Source organism: Tetrao urogallus (genome assembly GCF_951394365.1).
Source record: "Tetrao urogallus genome assembly, chromosome: 1".
In the NCBI taxonomy this organism is placed as follows: Eukaryota; Metazoa; Chordata; class Aves; order Galliformes; family Phasianidae; genus Tetrao; species Tetrao urogallus.
The window spans coordinates 143,350,490-143,372,073 of NC_136813.1; the positions used below are offsets into that span (position 1 = coordinate 143,350,490).

Below are 21,584 nucleotides of genomic sequence, written 5' to 3' on the forward strand. Positions count from 1 at the left end.
AGCTGTTCCACAGCATTTCCATAGGATATGGAAAGAGTTGCAAGTTAATATCACTCCTTTTAGCTGTTGCTCAACACTGAGTAAACCCAAATGATAGTTGCTTTTCTAGAAGGTTGCATCCTTGCCTTTTCACTCTTCTTTTTTTTTTTTTTAGCTGTTATGAAATACAAATGATTCCAAATGAATCAAGATGTTTTTAAAGGAAGGGGGAGGTTATCTTTTAAGCATTCAACTAACATTAACTTAGGACATCCAACAAGATGCCCTTGCTGGGGGCTGCTGTATTTCAGCAAAAGTTATGCCCAAGTCCTGGCCCAAATGTAATGAAGTTTGTTTCTCTGGAAAATCCCTAAGGGCATTTGATTTGTTAATAGCTTTTAAATACTTTGAACCTCAGTGCTAGTTTTTTACAGCTTTCCAGCCATCTTGGATTCTTCCAGGCAAAGCTGCATGGCCTTGGAAGAGGAAAAAGTAGTTGAAAACATGTTCTGTAAATGGGAATCAAGGACCTATACATTTTGAGGAAGACAGAAGGATGCAAAGAATGAATTGCACCTCCTTAGCCCTCCATACCATCTCCCCTCTCCTTTTGCAGACTGTCTTTAAATAGTTTTGTATTTGAGTGGAAGGAACAGGTGCAAGAGAAAATAACTGTGTGTAACAGCAAAGCTACACACCGCCTGCTTCATCTGCTTTTTTTGTACCCCTCCTTTTCATTCATTTCCACTGGTCTTGGCAGTTCAGCTTGGCTTCGTTTGTGATTCTGTTTAGAAGTCAGGAGTAATTACCCTTTGTTGGATTATACGCTGTGTTTGAATGAGGGTCAAGTTTCTACTGTCTTTTATGCTGTTCAAAAGTAAGTTGCATTTCACATCAAAAAATCCTGTAACTCAAGTAGCATCACAGCAGGCAACACAGAGTTTAAATAAGTAACTCTTGTTGGTCTCTATAGTATTTGCAGAACCTAATGCCCTCAGTTTTGAAGGGTTTGAGGCAACAAAGTCCATAAAGAAATGCAAGAACTGAGAGGCTGCTGCATTGCAGCAAACCACAGAGCTGCGTGTTATTCAGGAGAATCTGGTCCCTTTTATTTTTAGAGCTGGCACTTCTCTCTGGGTATATTTACCAACAGCAGCACAGTGACTAAAGCTGTCAAACAGCAACTCCTCCTTTGCTTTCATATTACCCAAAGCTTCAGTCTTTGTATGTGCACTAAGATAGATGTGATGTGCAACAGGGGAATCTCTGGCAAGGCAGTGTCTCTGTGATCAAAGTCTTGTTCATAGCATTGCAAGTGAATCCGAGGTGTTCCTGAGATTTAGTCCATTTTTAACTTGTGATTGATGTTTTTGGATGACAGACATTCACCGCTGTACGTACCAACTTACCCTTTCCAGCGGTTACAAGCTGCTTTCAGATACATGAATATGCTGCTGCTTTTGTTTGTGTCTGCCAGAGTGGCTTCCTGAGGATGTACAGAGACCATCCGCTGCCTGGTGCAGCTGGGCTGACTGGCTGCACGCCTTGCAAGGGACTGCTGAAACTTAACTGACCGGGACTGGCACTTGTGGAACGAAGCCAGGAAGAGCTGCAGCTCTCACAGAGCAGAAAGATGGGCTCAGTGAGATGCAGTGCCTGGCACCACTTGAGACTAGAGGAACGCAGGGCGTTCAGCAGCATCCACTGAGCCTTGCTGCTGGAAATGCACTCTGCTCAGTGGGTTTGTGACACCTCAAGCTTGGCCTGCTGCAGCGAGATGCTGATAACGTATGTGCTCTGAGGTAGTTTGGGTCTAAATGGTTTTAAGAGGAGGAAAAAACACAGGGCTATCAACCTCAGAGGAGGTTCAGGATATTGGTTATTAGGAATAATTTCTTCTCAGCAGTGCTGCAGTGGCACAGGCTGCCCAGGGAGGTGGTGCAGTCACCATCCCTGGAGGTGTTCAAGAACCATGTGGATGTGGCACTGAGGAATGTGGTTAGTGGGCAGTATCAGTGGTTGGATGGTTGGACTAGATTATTTTAGAGGTCTTTTCTGACCTTAATGATTTTGTGATTCTGCTTTGTGTCTCTGACCTGCAGTTGTGAAGGGAGTGAGCATGGTTCTATAATTAAGTAAACATCTCTGAGTCTGTGCTCCCTTAGGATACGGCAGGAAGACGCTGTCAGGCAGGGCTGGGGAAGGCTGAGCAGACAGCTCTGTTGTTACAATACTATGGCAATACTTCCTTTTTTTCTCTACAAGGTATCTTTGGTAGTTATTCATGCAGCAGCTATTCTCAGACACTTAAGCTGTACCCTAGAAAATGTATTTTTTTGCCTTTTACAGCTCTGAGGCCATGGGCTGACAGAAAGAAATGGAGCAAGGAAGGAAGATATTATGGTGGATGCCAAGCCTGAGAGCTGACAGGAAAATGGGGTTGCAGAATCATAGAATGGCTGAGTTTGGAGGGACATTAAAGATGATCTAGATCTAGCCATCTGCTGTGGGCAGGGCTGCCATCCAGCAGGTCAGGCTGCCCAGGATCCCATCCAGCCTGGTCTTGAATGTTTCCAGGGATGGGGCATCCACAGCTTCTCTGGGCAACTTAGCCCAGTGCCTCACTGTCCCCTGAGTAAAAAATTTCTTCCTTATGTTTAACCTAGATCTCTCCTCTTTCAGTTTTAAAGCCATTCCCCTTTGTCCTATCACTGTCAGACCACATACAAGCAGGAGGGGGACCAACTTTTAAATCTCCCTTTCAAGTACTAGAATGCAATATTGAGATCTCCCTGCAGCCTCCTCCAAGCTGCACAAGCCCAGCTCCCTCAGCCTGTCTTCATAGGAGAGGTGCTCCACTCCTCTGATCCTCTTTGTGGCCCTCCTCTGGACTTGCTCCACCAGCTCCCCATCCTTCCTGTGCTGGAGGCCCAGGCCTGAATGCAGTACTCCTGTTGGGATATTCTGCCCATTAAAAAATGTGCAGAGAAAGGGAGTTCTGAGCAATAAAATCAACATATGTGAGATGGATCAGGCTTTCACAGAGGAAGCTAACTGGAAATGAAAAAATCTTCAACAAAACAAGCAAATGCTTAATATGGGGGAAGAAAGCAAGCTCTTTGTCAGATCCTCGGGCAATCCATCTCCCTGTCAAGGGTTCCTGAGATCGTATCACACTCTTCCTCCCCTTCTTCCAGGGCTTCCTGCGAAGCATCCAAAGCCCTTATCTTCAAAGCCCTCCTGGCCCCGTGCCTACCCCTGGGACACCTATGGCCCACACGTCCTTCGCCGTCCCACGTTCCCACATCCTCCAGGGCGAGGCCCGCTCCCTCCCAGGCCCGGTTCCCTCCACCCTGCAGGCGGGGCCGTGCCTCCTTCCCTCCTCCCTCCCTCCGCCGCCGCCGCCCCGCCCGTGGGCCCGCAGCGGCAGGGCAGCCGGGCGGCAGGCGGAGCGGCCGCCCCCATGTCGGGCCCGCGGGGCGCCCTGCAAGCCTGGTGCCGGCGGCAGTGCGAGGGCTACCGCGACGTGGAGATCCGCGACCTCAGCTCCTCCTTTCGCGACGGCCTGGCCTTCTGCGCCATCCTCCACCGGCACCGGCCCGACCTCATGTGAGTACGGCGGGGCAGGCCGCGAAGCACCGGCCTCGCGTGGGCGCCGGAGCCGGGAGGCGGCGGGGCAGGAGGGCGGGCAACCGCCGAGGGGCGGTGGGCCCTTTGCGGACCCCTCGGTCCGCTCTGAGCTGACCCTGCGAGGGCGGTCCCCTCTCCCTGGGGTTGTTCAGCCGGTGACAGCTGTCCTAGAAGCTATGTAGCCCAGCCGGGCTGCAGCAACAGAAGGCTGGCCAGTGGGATAGGGAGGGGGTTATTCCCCTCTGCTCTGCCCCATCTGGAGTGTTGAGTCCGGGCCTGAGTCCCCCCATACAGAAAGGATATGGAGGTGTTGGGGTGGGTCCGGAGGAGGATGGAAGATGCTCGATGGTCTGGAGCACCTCTCCTGTGAAGGTGGGCTGAGGGAACTGGGTTTGTTCAGTTTGGAGAAGAGAAGGCTGCGGGGTGACCTCATTGCAGCCTTCTGATGTTTGAAGGGAGGTTATAAACAGGAGGAAAAACAACTTTTTACACAGGTAGATAGTAGTAATGAGGAAAGGTTTTAAACTACAGGAGGGGATGTTTAGATGAAATATCAGGGGGAGGTTTTTCACTGAGAGGGCAGTGAGGCACTGGCACAGCTGCCCAAAGAATCTGTGAATGCCCCTGGAGGTGTTCAGGGCCACGTTGGATGGGGCCCTATACAGCCTGATCTAGTGCTTGATCTAGTGGTTGGCAGCCCTGCCTATGTCAGGATGTTTGGAGCTAGGTGATCTTTAAGGTTCCTTCCAACCTGAGCTATTCTATGAGATTGGCATCCCTATCCCAGAGACCAGCCTGCTCTCTGTGCCAAAGGCAGCCATCCTGAAACACGCAGAGTCCCAGGCCAGGCAACTTAATATGGTTGCTTTCAGCCTGTTTTCTGCCTGGGCTGCAGTGAAAGCTGGAGGTGGCAAATGCAAGCAGGATTGTGGAGCCCTACTGGGCTCCCCCAGCAGGCGGCTTGTCATTTGGTTACTTCTGTCCATTCACCTGCCTTTTTGGAATGGCTGTGAGAAAAGAGGGAGCAGGAATTTAACCAGGCAGCTTGATGGTTGCTCCAGGGCGCAGTCCCGCTGGAGAAATGGCTGAGCTGCTAGAAGGAATCTGCCCTGACCTGCCACACCATAGCCCTGCATGCCACAACACTGCTGGGAATCCACCTTGGTAGGCCTTGCAGCGCAGGTTGGCTTCACTCCACCTTTCCATGTCTCTGGTATGCATGTGTGCACGTACACCTCACCTGTCAGCAAAGCTTTCCAGGGTGCTGCATCCTCTGTCACGTTCTTCTCCTGGACTGCTTTTTTCTCAGCTGAAGCTGCCCAAATTGGCCATATCCTCTTTTTTTGAGCTGGCCCTGGGGTGGCTTTTTTGTAACAACAGCAATGACAGTGACAAAGTCAGTCTGTAGTAGGCAATGATGCCCCTGTGGAGCTGCAGTGCCCATGTTCTTCGAAGCAGAAGCTGCTAGAAGAGGTAAGATAGAAACTAGACTGCTGTCTAACGTGTTTCAGGTGGCCACCACAAAACTTTCAGTGTGGTATTCAGGCACCACTAAGAGCTAAGTGGTTCAGTGGTTTTGCATCATTCTGGGTATTTAGGGAGCTGTGTCCTACAGCTCCTGTGTTTCTGGTTATTTTTTAGTGAGTGGCACAGCAGCTGAGAACTGAAAAGCAGAGACTCAGCAAAAGCTCACAGTGAAGGCCACTAAAACCAACTGATTGTTTCATGTTAACCATATTTACTATCCTATTAAGCAGCAGCCACTGCTCTTAAGTTGTCAGTGGGCTTAAATTGGCTCCTGGCATATGTCCTAACTAAATGCTTCACAGTTCTGCACGAGCTGCATTGTAAAGGCAAAGCCAGGGCCTTACAAGGACATGGCATGTTGTGGAAGGATTTTCACGGAGTGGTCAGGGGTGGAGTTGTTTCATCCAATTTCAGCTTCTTCAGCCTGCCCTGATTTGGAAGTGGGAGGATGGGATCAGAGGCAGAAAATCTCCTGATGGCAGAGGAAAAGTAACAGCCCTCCTTTCCTTCTTAAGTGCTTTCAGACAGCTGGGTGGGACCTACTAACACATTTCTGACCTTGCACAGTCCTCCTTTGAGGGGGGCTCTCCCAGCCCTTGCAAGACCATGTTATTCCTGTAAGCCCAAAGCTGAGGCCCATCAGCGTTCAGCTGCAACCCCCTTTCCTGATGACTTCCGACTCAGCCCCAGATCGGAAGCGTGAGCACATCCTCTCCTGTACCTGTGTGATGCTGCTGCTCTGGCAGCCGGTCCCTTAGGGCTTGCTTTTGGTGCCTGTTTGTCTGTACTGGTTGCCTCCTTTTGGGCAGAGGCTCTCTGAATGCTGGGAATGAAACCCTGAGGAAGAGAAAGGAGAGGTCACACAAATGAATGAAGCTTGATTCTAATGCCTCTCTCTCCCTGTCTGTGAAATGGGAGCAGCAGAGGCTTTGCCAAACCTGCTCCCTCGGACACAACCTAGGAAACGTAGATTCAGTTTGCCCTAACCATAGTCTTGCACTGAGACACTTAATCTCTCCTTTTTCCTTGTCAGCTAAGCTGGAAGTGTCCAGTGCAACCTGAGAGTAAACTGCAGGGATTAACGAGTTTGTTTACTTAGTGCTCCAGAAATCTAAAGCATGAAATTAATCTTTGCAAGGCATTTGCTGCAGCATAGCGAAGCAAAAAGCATCTTTCGATGCAAGGCTGTACAGCCTTCCTGGAGCTTGGGGGAGCCAGAAGTATGAGAGAGCATGGCATACAGCTTGTGAGTACAGAGGCAGAGACGGAGGCTTGAGGGAAATAGGAGAGGAGAGCCTTGTGCTGGGAACACGGCTGTGCGGGTTTGGTTACGGGCAGCATCACAAATCCCATTTGTTCCCTCTCCTGTGTTTCCCTGACAAGATCCGGAAAGCTGAAGGCCTCAGTATGCGTTGTGGCCATTTGAGAGCTTGTGATTTACTTTTGAGGAATCCAGGAATTGGCTTTGGTTTTAGCTGAGCAGTGCACCCTTCCCCCTTCTCCGGGTCTGCTGTGCTGGCTGGCAGCTGCCCTAAACCCCAGCGTGCTTAATGGCTCTGCGAGTATCTAATTAGGTAAGGGCTTGAGATGTTATTTGCATGGATATATGCTGCAACGTTTGCTGATGGTTGTCCAACTGGGATAGCCAGAGTGCCTCCTGCTCTTCCATCTGACGCCTCAGTCTGGGTTTGGTGGGAGAGGAGTTTGAGCAGGGCTGTGATCAGGGCAAAGAAATGATGTGAGCTGGAAGAGGCAGCAGAGGGGAACTGAGTGAGCCATAATCCCCAGGGCCTCCCTCTGATGGGATTCAATATCTCTGGTAAAAGCTGAGAGCCTTCACTCCTGCATTAGTGGGAAAAGCATGTTGTATTCCCTCGCTGCTTAGCCCCTGCCCTGTTGCCTCTGGAACTTTGTGTCCTCTCCATTACTGTCTATGTTCCCAGGCAGACTTGGTTTTCTAAAATGGCTTTGATTTGCTGGGCTGTCGGTCAAAATCACCAGCCCAGGCCACCAAGGAGCCTTTGAGCTGCACCACTCCCATATCCTGAAAGCAACAGCATTCAGCATGAGGGTCAGTGGTGTTTTGAGGGCGGGTGATATATGACTTTGCTGCCATCACTTCTCATGCATTTCCAAGCTGGTATTTTTTTTTTTTTCTTTTTTTCTTTTTTTTAAACAATAAATATAGCAAAGTTAAAGGAATTCTGTAGGCAGAAAAGACTTGGAAAAACCATCTCCCAGTGGAAACTGGCTATAAATACAGAAAAGGCACTGCTGTTCATATTAGAGTAAGGACTGTAGCTGAAAGCTTTCCTCACCAGCATGTACAGAGGGGAAAGCTTGTGGTATTTTGAATAGATTCTGACTGTATTTGCATGTGCTTTCGGGAAAGTGCTTCGGTGCTTAATGCTGAGATGGAGGTCCAGCCCATCTCTGCGTTCCTGCCTCACTCGCTCATGCTGCAGTTTCATTTATCTCGGAGGAAGCTGCACCAGCAGCCTCTCGCTTTTGAATGGAGGAAGTATAATTTTATAGTGTGGCAGGCAACTGGGAAAATCTTTCTGAGCTCATCAGAGACTTCCTCTGCAGCCCTGGGAAAAGGGCAGCTCTGAGAAGAGGCCGAGTGCTGCCGTGCAGCAACCATGGCTGTGTGGACAGTCCTAGCACTTGGGTGGGTCTGATGGGCATCAGAGGGAAAGGCAGTAAAATCCCAGCGGGGATGGAGGGAGAATGGTCCCAGAACTCTCAAGTGGCTCTCAGCATGCACATGTCTGAAGATTCACCGTCTCACCCAATTTTTGCACGGGCAGTGGGATGGGAGCTCTCACCCCTCTAAGCTGAACTGTGCAATCCCTCAAGAAGGGCTGTGCCTTCCTGGGTCTGTCTCAGACTTAGGCACCTTTCTCTGGACCATTGGGTTTGTTTCACCTGACCTTGAGCCTCTCTCGGCCATCTCTTCCCTGTGAATCTCATGCTGCATCACTGCATTTTGTTGTCTTGCAGCAAAGCTGAGCTCATTGACAGGAAGGGGCTATATTCAGTGTAGCATGATGCTGTTTTCATGCGATACTCACACAAATGTGCAGAAGGCATAAATAAGTCCTTCCTGTATTTCTTCCTCTCTACGGAAAGCCTGCAGACCATTTTATTTCTCTCTGCCTGCTATAACCTGGCTCCTCTGATAAGGGCAGCTGCTTTATCCCTGGGGTCAGGCTGATTTGATCTCCTGGAGGGATCTGAGGGGACAGGTGAAATGCTGCAATGGCAACTGTTTGGGTTTTTCTCTGTGCTCCAGTATTTCTGTCACCCATAACCATAAGAGCAGTACTGAGAGCTGGAACGGCATTTCAGTTTCCTGGCCACCACCCATTTGGGATTTGCTTTCTTTTTTTAATTGCAATTTCCCTTCAGTTTCTTTGTTCCTTTGAAATCCAAAATCTTCTTTACCAAGGTTTTATTTATGTAGGCTGTTATGTGTTGAGTTGTTGTAATGCCTGAGGAAGGTTTTCTGTCCCAAGAATCTTTCTGCGGTGGCACTGGGGCACTGTTCCTCTGTGTCTCATCTCATTTATTTGTGCTTTCTCATTTCAGAGACTTTGATTCTCTCTCCAAGGATAATGTCTACGAAAATAACCAGTTGGTAAGTCCCTGTTATACCACACACAAAAGGAAGAAGGAACACGAGAATGACCATATGGAGGTCATGTAGCATGGGAGAACTTAGGGACAGTGATAAGGGGATGAGAAAAATCCATTTGTAAGCCACAGGCAGGAGCTTCTTCAGAAATGTATGAAACGTCAGCATCCAGCCTGTACAGAAGAGAAGGTGAGATAGTTATCCAGTAGTAACCAAGATGACATCACAAGGGAGGATTAAAATGGTGCAACTCTTTTCTTCCTTTGTTCTTTCCTTTTAAATGGTCATGTATGTAATTGCAGAAGTGATGTGCTTCTTGTCACAGGATCACTGTCCTTGGCCTTTCCCAGTGCTGGCCAACACTCTGTCAAGCTCTTCCTTGAGGACTCTGGTGAAAAACCACTTCTGTTCCAGGGCTGAGCACCCCTCCCTGTCCCAGGGCAGTAGCTGAATGATGGGACCACTTGGGTGGGAGCTGTGGGGGCACAGAGAGCTGAAATAACTTCAAGGAAAGAGCAGCTGCAGCAATTTCTTCCTTGCTTCTAATGCCTTCTTTCCAGTGAAGCAGCATGCCTGGGAGCTTCTGTCTGTCTGGAATGCCATAGGCTTACTGCTTCATCTTGCCCAAGGCCCTCCAACTTCATTTGTAGGTTATTTATCAGAGAGCATCACTTTTCTCTCCTTAGCACCTCTTTCTCTCGTTCCTGCAGGCCTTTGAATTGGCAGAGCGAGAGCTGGGCATTCCAGCTCTGCTGGATCCCAATGACATGGTCTCCATGAAAGTTCCAGACTGCCTCAGCATCATGACTTATGTGTCTCAATATTACAACCATTTCAACAACCCCAACCAAGGTGAGCTCCTTTTCCTTGTCACCAACTTCCAGTTTGACCCTGCTTGGCTGTATGGAGGAAAACAAGAGGCCCCACGTGCTGACTGAAGTCTTGTGCAATCCCTCCATTCAGTAAATATATCAGATCTTCCTGTTCTTAGCTCAGAGCTTACTTTCCTGTTTGTGGGGTGCACTGCATCTGTAAATTAGGTTTTATGGGAAGAGGGGCTGACACCTGGGAAGGAATCCTGTATGGGGGTTTTGGAATTCAGCATTTGTGGGGTCCTGCAGCCATTTTGAGAGGTGGATGTTTGAAGGCTTGTGGGCATGGAGGTAGTGAACTTATATTCCCTCCTTCCTGTGGGAAATAGGAGCTGCATGTGTCCTGTGGGGAGGGGAGAGGGGCAGATAGTACTTGCCTTTTTTGGATCTTGCCGTTGAGGAGATCCTGGCACAGGGGGTGGGGTAGGGCGAAGTTTCACAATGCATAGACAATGATTTAACAGCTCACACTCCAGGAAAAGAAACGCCTTGTTTCTCCTCCCTCCATGCTGCATTCCTGCCACTTGGGCTGGGTCACCCCTGGCAGGCATCAGACCCCTTTGCGATCTGCTTTAACTCACTAAAATGGGAGATAGGCAAGCTGCCTAACACCACTACTTTTAATCACTTTGGTAAGCTTAGAGTGAAACACAGAGGGAGGAGAACCAGGGTGGAGTGTCTCTAAATCAGCTCATCTGTCCTTGCAACTGCTGAGTTCTACTCTGAGACAGCTCTTCCAGGGCATCCCTCCAGGGTGGAGACCAAGGCTTCAGGTCTTCTCTGCTCTCTAGCTACAGCACCATCAGCCACAACATCAGATACAACTTCCACATGCTTGATTGTGAGCCTTCTCAAGGGATGCTGGCCTCCCAGCAGGGGACTTTGGGAACTGTTTTAAGTGCCAGCCTTGACAGGCAGGGGATCCTTTACAGACATTTTGTCTGGCTCATTATTAGATTGTGTTTGTCTCTACCCCCTGAAATAGGCACTGAAGTGTCAGGAGTGGCGAGTCCTGTGTCACAAGGCTGATTTTATTTTTTTCCTCCCCTCCCCTTCCCCCACAAGCACGGCATGAGTCACTGCCCTCAGCAGTGCCTGATCCTCCTTGCCTTCTGTCCCCAGCCAGAGTCCCTCCGCCTATGAAGCGCCCAGCTGCTGCTGCATCACCACCTCTGCTGGCCCACAAGAAGCCTGTGGCTGCGGTTGAGAGTTCCTCAGCACCACAGGTACCTGATTTCGTGCTTCAGAGTTAGCCTGAGGCATTGGTCCTCCCTGCACAGTGAATGAGGAGAAGGGAGATGTGATGGATCTGTGCAGGGGGTTAGCTATGTGTTTTGGGGTAGGAGAGGTGTTTGAGATGGATATGTGGAGAAGTTAGCTGCGTGTTTTGGGATGGGTAGGGATTTGGCACCTTGGGGACTCTGCTGAGAGAGTGCTTTCTCTCTAGAGATCTGTTGGACTAGAATTTGGCAAATGCGGCAGGCAAGAGGTTGATGGGGAATGAGGACCTGGGCTTGAGCACCCAGCACACTGACATCTTCCTTCCTATGGAAGGATAACGCTGTGGATGAGGAAGGAGCAGGAATGTGGGATTAGGTGAGCAGAAAATATGTTTTCTGCTTTCTTGGTTCTTTATTTCATGGTTTGGCAGGTATTTGGGATGGCATATTTTTACTGAAGCACAAGGGGATCCTCCGTGCAGGTCCCTGCTGCTTGGGATTTTGATGACTCCCTGCACAGCCCTTCAGCTCTGCCTCTAGACTGGGAGAAGGCACCTCTTGGAGAGAACTGGGGTGCTTCCTTCTAATCTGGGAAGAGGCAGCCTGCCTGTGCCTGGACTTGGATGGTGTGTGTTGCTGGACCCCGAGGTCAGCCCCTGTGCTATGCCGTGCTCAGCAATGGGCATCGCAGGGGCAGCAGCTGCTGTGGAGGGGTCACTGACTGGGGAGCAGCTCGTGGCCCCTACACTGAGCTCCTCGTGTGTCCCATGTCAGGACGATGCCCCCGTGGAGCCGGCAGAGCTGTCTCAACGCACCACGCTCAGTAGTACCTGCACAGCCTGCCAGCAGCACGTCCACCTGGTCCAGCGCTACCTGGCTGAGGGCAAGCTCTACCACCGCCAGTGCTTCAGGTACGTAGTGGCCAGGCTTGGTGGGGTGGCTCTCCTCAGCAAGCTGGTGGTCTTTTGCACACTGCACTTCATCTCTGTGTGTCCTTGGGCGATGGGGAACCTTGAGGGAGGGTGGTTTGGCAATGGTATCCAAAATAGTGCTGAAGAGGGTGCGTTTGCCTGGCTGCCCTCCCAGATGTCTGACTTAGCCCCTTGTTTACAGCCCTGTGCTGCCTGCTTCCCCCGCTCCCTGCTCTCCCCTCACTCCCCCCCAGTCTTTCCCACTAGGCTGACCTGGAATCCCAGCCCTTTATGCTTCTCCCACTCCCCTAAATCAGGATGTTGTGCCTCTTTACTACCTTCCTACCAAGTAACACTTCCACGACAATGAGGTCCAAGTCAGGACATCAGCTCTGCAAATCTCTTTCCTCCTATGCTCCACAGCCTCGACTGGATATACAGGCTCCTCCAGTGCCTGGGGTGGTGCTGAGCTCTCAAGGAAGCACACAGGGAGCTGCAAACCATTGCCAAACAGGGGATCAGACGTCAGCAGCTCTGTGGTTACTCCCTGGGTGCAGGTCCTTACCTGCAGCACCTGTAAAGTCATTTCACTTCGCTTTCCCTGCTCTGATGATGTTGGGGATGAGCTCTCTTCTGTGGGCCACAGGATACGAGCCTGTAATTGGGCAGTTGGCATCTGAGACTAGAAAAGTTGAGCCACTTGAAAGGTGCAGCGTCTGTCTTGGTGCAGCTCATGCCCCTTCAGACTGAACAGTGAGGTCCCTGTAATTTTACCCTAAGCACTTTTTCTCCCTGTGCTTTCTTTGCCTTTTTTATTTTTCTCGGCTGATTCATGGGTGCTGTTGGTTCAGAAGTGTCCTCTGGCAACACATTCTGTGGGTTCCCAGAGATAAAACCAAGACAAACCCCTTTCTCCCGTTGTCGAAACTTGCTACCTCTTCACTTCATCCTACCCCTTCCCCCTGCTCCCATGTCCTTGTGTTTCTGCTCTGCATTTCAAAGGAAGTAGCATTGAAGTGGTCACACAGAGCAGAATTCCTCATCTAAATTATCTGATTGCAGCATAGGGCAGCCAGCTGCTGTGAGCACCAAACATTCAGACAAGAAGAAACAAGCTTAGTTTTCATGAAGTGCTTGATCAGCCCCTTGCCTTTGGCTCTTTTTCTTGTACATAATCCTCCTCCCTTTCCAGATGGGAAAGGGCTGAGCTGGTTGCCAGTGCTATGTATCACGATTACACCTGTAGGGCTTCATTAGGGAGGATTCAAAGGCTCAGTGGGGAAAGAGTGGGCGATCCAAGAAGATGTTGGCAGGCAGTGAAGGATGGGGAAACTTAGCCCAGTTTCGACAGGCAAGGCAGAGTGAATGTAAGAATAGCCTCTTTGCGTCATTCCCTGGTCCTTCCAGCCAAATACCTTCACCCTTACAATGGTCAGCACATACAAGGGTGAGCTTCAGACCATTCTTGTCATGCATGTTGCTTCCCCTCGCTGTTCTAGCTTCCAGCTTAGAGATTTCCTGAGTCAAAAGTGATACCATTTTATTTAATACTCATATTTATTTTCTGATGTTGTTTTTCCTCACAGACAGTTGGCAGTTCTTTATTCTTTCTGAGCTGAAGGAGGAGCCCAAATGCATGCAGTATTTGAGCTGTGAACTCAGTACGGGTTCATACACTGATGCGATGATTTTTTCTGTTCCTCTTCTTTCTAGCATAACTTCCCCAAGATTGTACAGAAATGGAAACTAACCCCGCAATCCTGCAAAGAACTCTTGAGTGCCACTCCAGACTTCTTCTCAGCTCCATTTTCTTTCCAGGTGGGCAGGATAGCATTTCCCATCTCACAGGGCTCTTTCTTCTTGTTGGCAGGTGTAAGGAGTGCTCCAGCACCTTGCTTCCAGGGTCGTACAAACCTGGCTCAGAGGCAGGGACTTTTGTCTGCACGCAGCATCGTGGTAAATTGGCCATGAGTGGGAAGATGGATAGGAGGCTCAGCCTGGACCGACAGTCACCAGAGCTAAGAACTGAAGCTGGGGCCAGCAGCGTGGGTGAGGACATGCACCCTGCGGGAGCAGAGGTGGGGAAGGACAACGGCAGTGTTGTGGAGACCGTGGCAGAGACCCAGATGCCTGCAGAGGTGCCAACCAACCCAGAGGAGAAGGACAGCACACCAAGCAGAGCAGAGACAGCCATACCCTGTGCAGGAAGTGGGGCACCCATTTCCCAAATTCCCCCCAGGCCTCCTCTTCCCAGCAAGCCCTTGATGCCCAGCCAGGACAAAGCTGGCTCACTGGATGGACAGCACAGACACGCTCGGCCTACCCCAGCCCCAAGGAGATCCACAGATGCCCTCTCCCCACCAGCCTCACATCCTGTGCCCCGACCCAGGTCCACCATCCAGGGCGAGGCCAGTGACAGCGGGCCTGGTATGGTGAATGGTGAGAGAACTCAGTGTTTACTGTTCATGTCCACAGCAGTCTGCAGCAGCTTGGATGAGTTTCATTCCTTCCCTGCAGCCTGGTGCCCTTATGCTCCAATTAAGACTTGTGCTCGGATTCTGAGCCTTCATCTGCCCCTCTCCCCATAGCAGAGAGAGCAGCACTAAGATTCACTCCACCCTGCCCCATTGTATTTCCTTAGAGCTTTCCAGAGGGCACTGTCAGCCTGGAATGAAAGTGGCAGTGCTGGGGCAGTGTGCAGGAGTGGGGACACAGGGACACATGAGTTCTCCAGCTGCAGCTCCAGGATGGGGGGGGAGAATAAGGCAAGGGTGGTATTTGGGAGAGACTAATTGCAATGACTGTGGAAAAAAGGCTACGAGGTTTTTAGAGAGTGGGAATACACAGCCTCCTGCAGATAAGAGATAAGAGGTGCTTTGTGTTGATTTAACCTCTTTCTATATGTCCTTTTGGTGTTGTGACAGTCTGACCCTGTGTCTTTCTAGGTAGGGTACCTGAACCCAGTCCCCCTGTCCCAAAACCCCGAGGGAGACCCTGCTCCTCTGATCGGTACGTCCTTCTGTTCACAGATCACCTGGAAACCCCATAGTGAGGTGGGGCTGTGGGGAGGGCTCAGCTGTGGTCTCCTTACCCACCTCCATCACCATCTGTTCATGGGAGGATGTAGTTCATGCTCAGGTCCCCTCCCTGGCTGCTGCCAGCCTAGCACAGTCAGGCTGACAGCACTTGTCTCTATCTCCAGGGTCTCTGTCCTTTAGAGTTTGTAAAGAGCTTGGGGGCTTCAGGAAGGCAGAAAGGTATTTCTGTGGTTCCTTCTAAAATGGCCCTGCTTGTGCATACTGAGAAGGTGACACTTGTCTGCCTTCTGGAGGGTTTGTCCAGGAAAAGATCCATTGCAAGTACATTGGGGGTGCTTGGTTGGAGTTAGTAGTGTTTGCACCTACAGTGCTCTTACTCAGGAACCTGCAGGCACTGATGTTCATTCATTCTTGTCTGCATTTGGGACTGAGGTTTCACATGTGCACTGCATTCACGGTGGCCAAAGAGTGGGTGTGTGTGGCAAATGATGGTCGCTTTCCCAGTGAGCAGTGAGCTGTCGGATGTGCCATTGAAAGGAGCAGCAATGCTTCCAGCTGCAGCAGTTAGCAGAGAGGGGTCTGTCCCTTGGACACATGGACTACAAGGTGACCAGGAGAACTCTGATATGTGGAAAATTAACCTGCAGAAGGCAGATCTCAGCTCCTGCTTCCTCCACTGTACAGAAAGCAGAGTTGAGTGAAGGAACTGTTGCCTTACTGCATATAACTTAGCCTTTATCTTACTGCTGCTTAGAAGATGGAGACTGTAATACTCAGAAACTGAGGTGCTCCATGCCATGGATGAGTCAAGCAGGCTGTGCCCCTCAGGACCTTAGGTTTGCCCCCAGCTCATTGCAGAGAAGGAGCCAGTTTGTTTCTGGAAAAGACTAGGGCCTCTCCAGATGAGAAAGTTGCTTTTTAGTATGGGAGACATGAGACATCCTGCTCCCTCCGTCTGTTCCTCAGTGGGTCTGCTTTGTTGTGCCTTACCCTTCTTGCCTGTCTCTGCTCTCTGCCACCTCTTGCTATCTTTTTATCTGTTCTTCCAGTGCCGGAACTGCTGCCAGAGCCAAGGATCCACCGTGGATGGCCTTAGTGCAAGCAGAGCCCAAGAAGAAGCCTGCTCCTCCTCCTCCCCCAGGGAGCAGCCATGAGACCCCAAGCAGGACTTTAGAGGAGGAGGATGGGGAGGAGGTGGGGAAAGCCAGGAGTGAGGAAAGCAGATCTGATGCCACGGAGCCCAAATCATACAATCCCTTTGAGGAAGAGGATGATGAGGAAGAGGAGAGCACTGCTGCCCAAAAGAGCACACCTGAGCAGGAGCAGAGTGAGACTGCTGCCAGGCCTCTGCACCCCTGGTACGGCATCACTCCCACTAGCAGCCCCAAGGTGAAGAAGCGGCCAGCTCCACGAGCCCCCAATGCTTCCCCACTAGGTGAGCTCTCCCCCCAGCCCCTTGTTCCCCCTTCTCACTAGTTCCCTTTGCATGCATCCCTGCCACGAGTATATAGCCCCATTCTCTTCTGGTTGCCTCACTTTCTCTGAGCTCTCCTTTTGCTTTGCAGCCCACCACCCAATCTCCAGGCTGTCGCACTCCGAGCCGTCATCTTCCACCCCATCTCCAGCCCTCAGCCTTGAGAGCATCAACTCTGAGAGTTCAGCTAAGGTGCTGGGTGACACCGACGAGGCTTCTGTGCCCAAAAGCTCCTCCGAGCCCACTGTCCACACACCAACGGCCACCAAGACCTCTCACACTGACACTCCGCTCACCAGCGTCTCCTCCAGCGAAAGCCCTGCTGCTCCAGCCAGCCTCTCCACCAACTCCTCCTTCTCCTCCTCCAGCGAACTGGCCAGCTTCAGTGGGGAGGTGCAGAATAGCACCCCGCATGCCAGCAGGAGCGTCTCTTCTGGCAGCTTAAAGACCAGCCCCAGCCGGCTGCCCCCCAAGCCTCCTGCCGGTGCTAGCCCTACACCCATGCTCTTAGCGTCAGAAGGAGGTACTGGGAGCCCTAAGCCCTCCTCCTCACCCAAGCCACAGCTGAAGGTGAGGTGGTGACCTTTGTCCCATCAAGATCAGGGGCCTTTTCTTCCTGTCTGTCATTCGGTCAGAGTGGGGATTTAGTCCAGCCTTTCACCTTACACAGATTTGGTATGAGGCCTCCTGGAAGCAAAGCTCAGGTGTGTGTTAACAGTTACGTAGTGGCTGTGCTCATACTCTGCCTGTTAGTATCTTATTAACATGTTTGTTAGTAAGTGAGTAATGCTTGTTACAGGGAAGCTGGGGACCTGATGCCAAATGTGAGGACAGCCATTTATCAACCCTTGGCTAGACTGCCAGTGGAGATCAATGCCGTGTTCCTCCTCTGGGAAGGTGTGGTGTAGGACTGGCTGTAGGGCTGCCTCTCTGCTTGGTCTCAGCTGTTGGGATCATTTCCCTTTCCTGGCTCCTCATGTGTATCTCACTTTGTCTCTCTATTCCAGTCCTCCTGCAAAGAGAACCCCTTCAACCGAAAGCCGTCACCTGTTGCCTCCCCCTCTGCAAAGAAACCTCCCAAAGGCTCCAAACCAGTGCGTCCTCCTGCACCAGGTCACGGCTTCCCACTGATCAAGCGCAAGGTAAAAGAGACCTTGGAAGCAAAGAGGGGCAAAAGCCAGCTTTGTATTATGCCCCCAGGACCATAGGTGTGTTTGCTAAGCCCTGGGTTATCTTTTCAACATGCGGCTAGCGTGCTGATCTGTGTGTGGCTAGGGAGGATGATGTCTTGGCTAGATCCCACTGATGATAGCATCCTTGTCTCCCTTTGTTTCCAAGGTGGGGTGGGGATTTCAGATCCTATGTTAGGTGAAGTGTCCTGTTGTTCCTTCACATCCATTAATGAAGACGAACCTTAGTGTTGCCATAGGAAACTGGAGTTTGATGGTAATAGAAGTCTCTGCTGTGTGGTTTGGCAGGTGCAGACAGATCAGTACATCCCTGAGGAAGACATCTATGGAGAGATGGATGCCATTGAGCACCAGCTGGACCAGCTAGAGCACCGTGGGGTGATTTTGGAGGAGAAACTTCGCAGCTCTGAGAATGGTGTGTGGGCTGTGCTGTCTATGGGTGTGGGGCCAGGATGGATCGTAGGGCTATTCTGTGTCCCTGCTGGTGTTGGGGATGGAAGAGCACGAGGGGCAGGTTAGCTCTAGCTGAGTGGTGACAGCATTCTGCAGCACTGGGGATGGCTCTGAATTGTCCTTTTGTTTGGCAGACAGCCCTGAGGACAGCCTGCTGGTGGACTGGTTCAAACTCATCCATGAGAAGCACATGCTGGTGCGCCACGAGTCAGAGCTCATCTACATGTAAGTGTGTGTGTGGCTGGGGCACTGATGCTGCTCTGGGAAGTCCTGGCTCAATGCTACTAAAACTGTGCTTCCAGTGCTTGCCTGGAGAAGTGAGGGAAAGAGGGCAAGCAGACAAATGCATCCAAACATATTAGCACTGACCCACTTCAAGTCACCAGAGCATCTCCTCCAGAAAGTCCTCAAGCAGCCAGGGTTTGTTCTAGGTGGCAGCCCCCTGCCCTTTTGTCTATACAGTCATACCAGCATCTTGGCCAGTTTTTTCCCAGGTCACCCTGTATCTTGGGATGTTATTTTGCCTCTCTAGAGCTTTGCAGTGGTTCCCAGCAGTGCCTCCTTCTCTTGCAGCTTCAAACAGCAGAATCTGGAGCAGCGACAGGCAGATGTGGAATATGAGTTGCGTTGCCTCCTCAACAAGCCAGGTAAAGCATCACTCAGGCTACCTATGTTTTTTCCCTTGAGTTTCATCTCCCTTCTGTCTCAGTGGGTCTGAGAAGAAGAGAGGCAGATCTTAGGAGATAAGAGCACTGGAACTCTCGTCCTGTCTCATTGCTTGCCCTACCCTCATGCATCTTATCCCTGTGGAGGAGGGAGTGGAGGAGCCCGAGACTTCACGTACTGGGCTCTCCCTCTGCAGCACCACTGCTTTAGCTGGCCCTACAGCAAGTTGGGGTAGAAGGAGGTCGTAGTAGGGGATCTCTACCCCAGGCTCCTTCAGCCATTTAATTGCCTGTTTTTCTTTGGGGTTTGGTTGAGTAGAGAAAGACTGGACTGAGGAGGACCGAGTGAGGGAGAAGGTGTTGATGCAGGAGCTGGTGACCATCATTGAGCAGAGGAATGCCATTGTGAACTGCCTGGATGAGGACCGGCAGAGGTGAGCAGTGAGGTGTGCTGGGATGAGGAGTAGGGTCTGTCTGACTCAGCACCACATGGGTGGCTCATGGGAGCATCCCAAGGTATCCCTATTTCTGAAGTCTTTCCCAGGCTTCCTGGTTCTTGTCTCCTTGAATGGCTTGTGTGGGAATGACAGGGCAGTAATGGCCCAGTAATGGATCTACACTTCCATGGCTTTTAAGCAGGAGGTTCTCTAACCTTCAACAATACAGCAGCTGTTTTCAGGGTTGGATTGCTGACCTGTTTCCGGGTGTTTCTTTCAGGGAAGAGGAGGAGGATAAAATGTTGGAAGCTATGATTAAAAGAAAAGGTAAGAAATGGAATTTTGGAGCTTTGGTTTCACTGCTGACCTCTGCAAGGGGCAGCATAAGCCATTTGTAAAGTTGTGTGCATGAGAGTGATGTTATTCTGTGTATACTCTGGAGCCTTTGCTGCAGAAGCATTAAAGTTTGGGACACAGGTGTCACCCTGTTGTTACAGAAGGAAGTGTGCATGCAGAGGAGGGCTTTATTCATTGTCCCTGTTGTCATCTGTGTGCGTACAAACCATCACCATTCTACAGTAACAACCCTCCTTTTGCAACTCCAGAATTTCACAAGGAGGCTGAGACTGAAAGCAAGAAGAAGGGCAAATTCAAGCCCATGAAGGTGCTTAAACTGCTGGGCAACAAGCATGACTCCAAGAGCAAGTCGCCCAAGGAGAAAAGCTAGAGCAGAATGCCAGCAATGGGAGGGATGTGCTGCCTGACCACCCTGGCCTCCCACAGCCGGCTGCCTGCCAGGAGGGGCCTGGCTCCCTCCACTCCCCTTGCCTTTCCCCTTCACTCCACGCCAGGCACTGGCATGGTCGCCCCAGGAAGACACCAGCCCTCTCTGCCCGCAGTGGTGAGTCCAACCCAGTGCTCCCCTTCCCGAGGCTGCCGAGGAGCCTGCATTTCCCCTCTAAAGCCTCACTAACAAGGCGGGGAGAAAATGGATTCGCTTTTCAGAAGCGTCGCCCTGTCACGTGTCCTTGTTACTGACTGAGAAGCAAGATGAGGAGTTTGGTGTTTGTGAGAATACTTGCACTAACTGTACCCCTCCCCTACTCCCGCTCTTACTGTGACAGCTCCGTGTGCCTCCAACCTCTTGCGCCTGGCTCCCCCTTCCCTGCCTGCCCACTCTTGTCCCTTTCCTGTCCTATTTTTAACTTCAGGAAAAAAGTCTGATATTAGAATCAGGATTCTTTAGGTTTTAAATAAGTACAGTCCAGCATCACAAAGCTCTAAAGCCATAGCCAAAAAAATAACCGGGGCCCTATTTTGAGCTGTCCCCTCCCACTGAAGGCTTTTCCCCTTGAGCATTACAGGTCTGAGAGGACCCAAGGGGACAATGTACATCTGCTCGGATGTAGCCTGTGTGCCCTACTCAGGATATCTTACCCCCACTGCTGCTAAGCACCACTGCCTGCTGCCTTCAGGGGGAGGGAGAAACATTCCTTTTCTAGGCAAGGGCAGAAAAGCACAAGACTGACTTAGTGCCGGTAATGGGCAAGCCTGTGCCCCTGCTCACCAGTGCCACCCTTGAGTGGCTGGAGAGAACTGCATGGTCACAACTGACCTTTCCCCAGTTTCGTCTGTATGTACTTTAAAAACATGTGAAGAGGGTTTGGCTGGTTATTTTTTATGCCTCCTTTTCTACATGAATTCAAACTTGCCCTAAAACTTTTAAAACCCTTATTTTATTTGTTGTACGTGTGCGTGTGCGTGTATGTTGGAGGAAGGAAGAGGGGAACAGTATTCTTTCAGCTCTCCCCTCTTCCTTCCATTTTTGTTTCTTGCCTTCTCCTCCAAGCCGAGGAGCTATTTATTGAGTTGTTTTGTCAGTTTGAATTAGACATTGACTTCCATGGGTGTTTGGTTGGTCAGCTGTTTGTCATGCCTTCCCATTAGCAAATTAGTCATGCCAGCCCCGAACAAACTGCTGCGCTCCCTTCCAAAAATACAGCAGGCTTTAGCCAAAACACTTTTAGAGCAGTGCCTTGCAACATGGCTGGCGTAGCGTTCTGTAAAAAGATCTATTTCCCAAACCCTGAGTGACCATGGGTGAGTGGCAGCACGCCATGCCACTTGCCATAATACCCCAGCAGGCTGATCAGGAGCAGGGGTTGGGGGGTAGGGGAGGGATCTTAATGCACAGCTCTTCTCCAAGGAGAAACAAATCTGTTCTAGAGCCTGCTGTTGTGTCACTGTTGCCATAGGCTATCAGGATTGCAGCAGCCTGACACCCCTTGACCCCATGCCTGGTCAGAACCTTGATTTGGAAATTATGCTGTACTAACTCTATGACTTCCATTCATCTGGTCAGAAATAAATACTGGATTTGAAAAACAATCACAGCTTAGGTTTCTTATTCCTGGGGACAGAAATGCTGCCTTCTTATGGAGTGGCTGACGAGTATTGCTAAGAAGCATATGATGGGATCTTAATTTCTAGTTTCATTTTGCTGGTTTTTATGTGGGAATAAAGGAGCATCATGCTTCAGGCTGGTGAGTCA

General features: G+C 50.7%; 1 protein-coding gene across 1 annotated transcript; it reads left to right on the forward strand.

Annotated features, from left to right (window-relative positions):
- Positions 1–3,442: 3,442 nt before the first annotated feature.
- MICALL1 (MICAL like 1) lies at positions 3,443–19,760 on the forward strand (the record flags this gene model as incomplete). The annotated part of the gene is made up of 16 exons (XM_079548717.1): positions 3,443–3,588; positions 8,728–8,776; positions 9,484–9,625; positions 10,768–10,871; positions 11,640–11,776; positions 13,647–14,215; positions 14,722–14,785; positions 15,864–16,249; positions 16,380–16,858; positions 17,296–17,430; positions 17,767–17,893; positions 18,066–18,156; positions 18,505–18,578; positions 18,916–19,030; positions 19,314–19,360; positions 19,639–19,760. 16 exons carry the CDS (start codon positions 3,443–3,445, stop codon positions 19,758–19,760), a joined length of 2,787 nt encoding a protein of 928 aa, XP_079404843.1.
- Between the last annotated feature and the right edge of the window lie 1,824 nt (positions 19,761–21,584).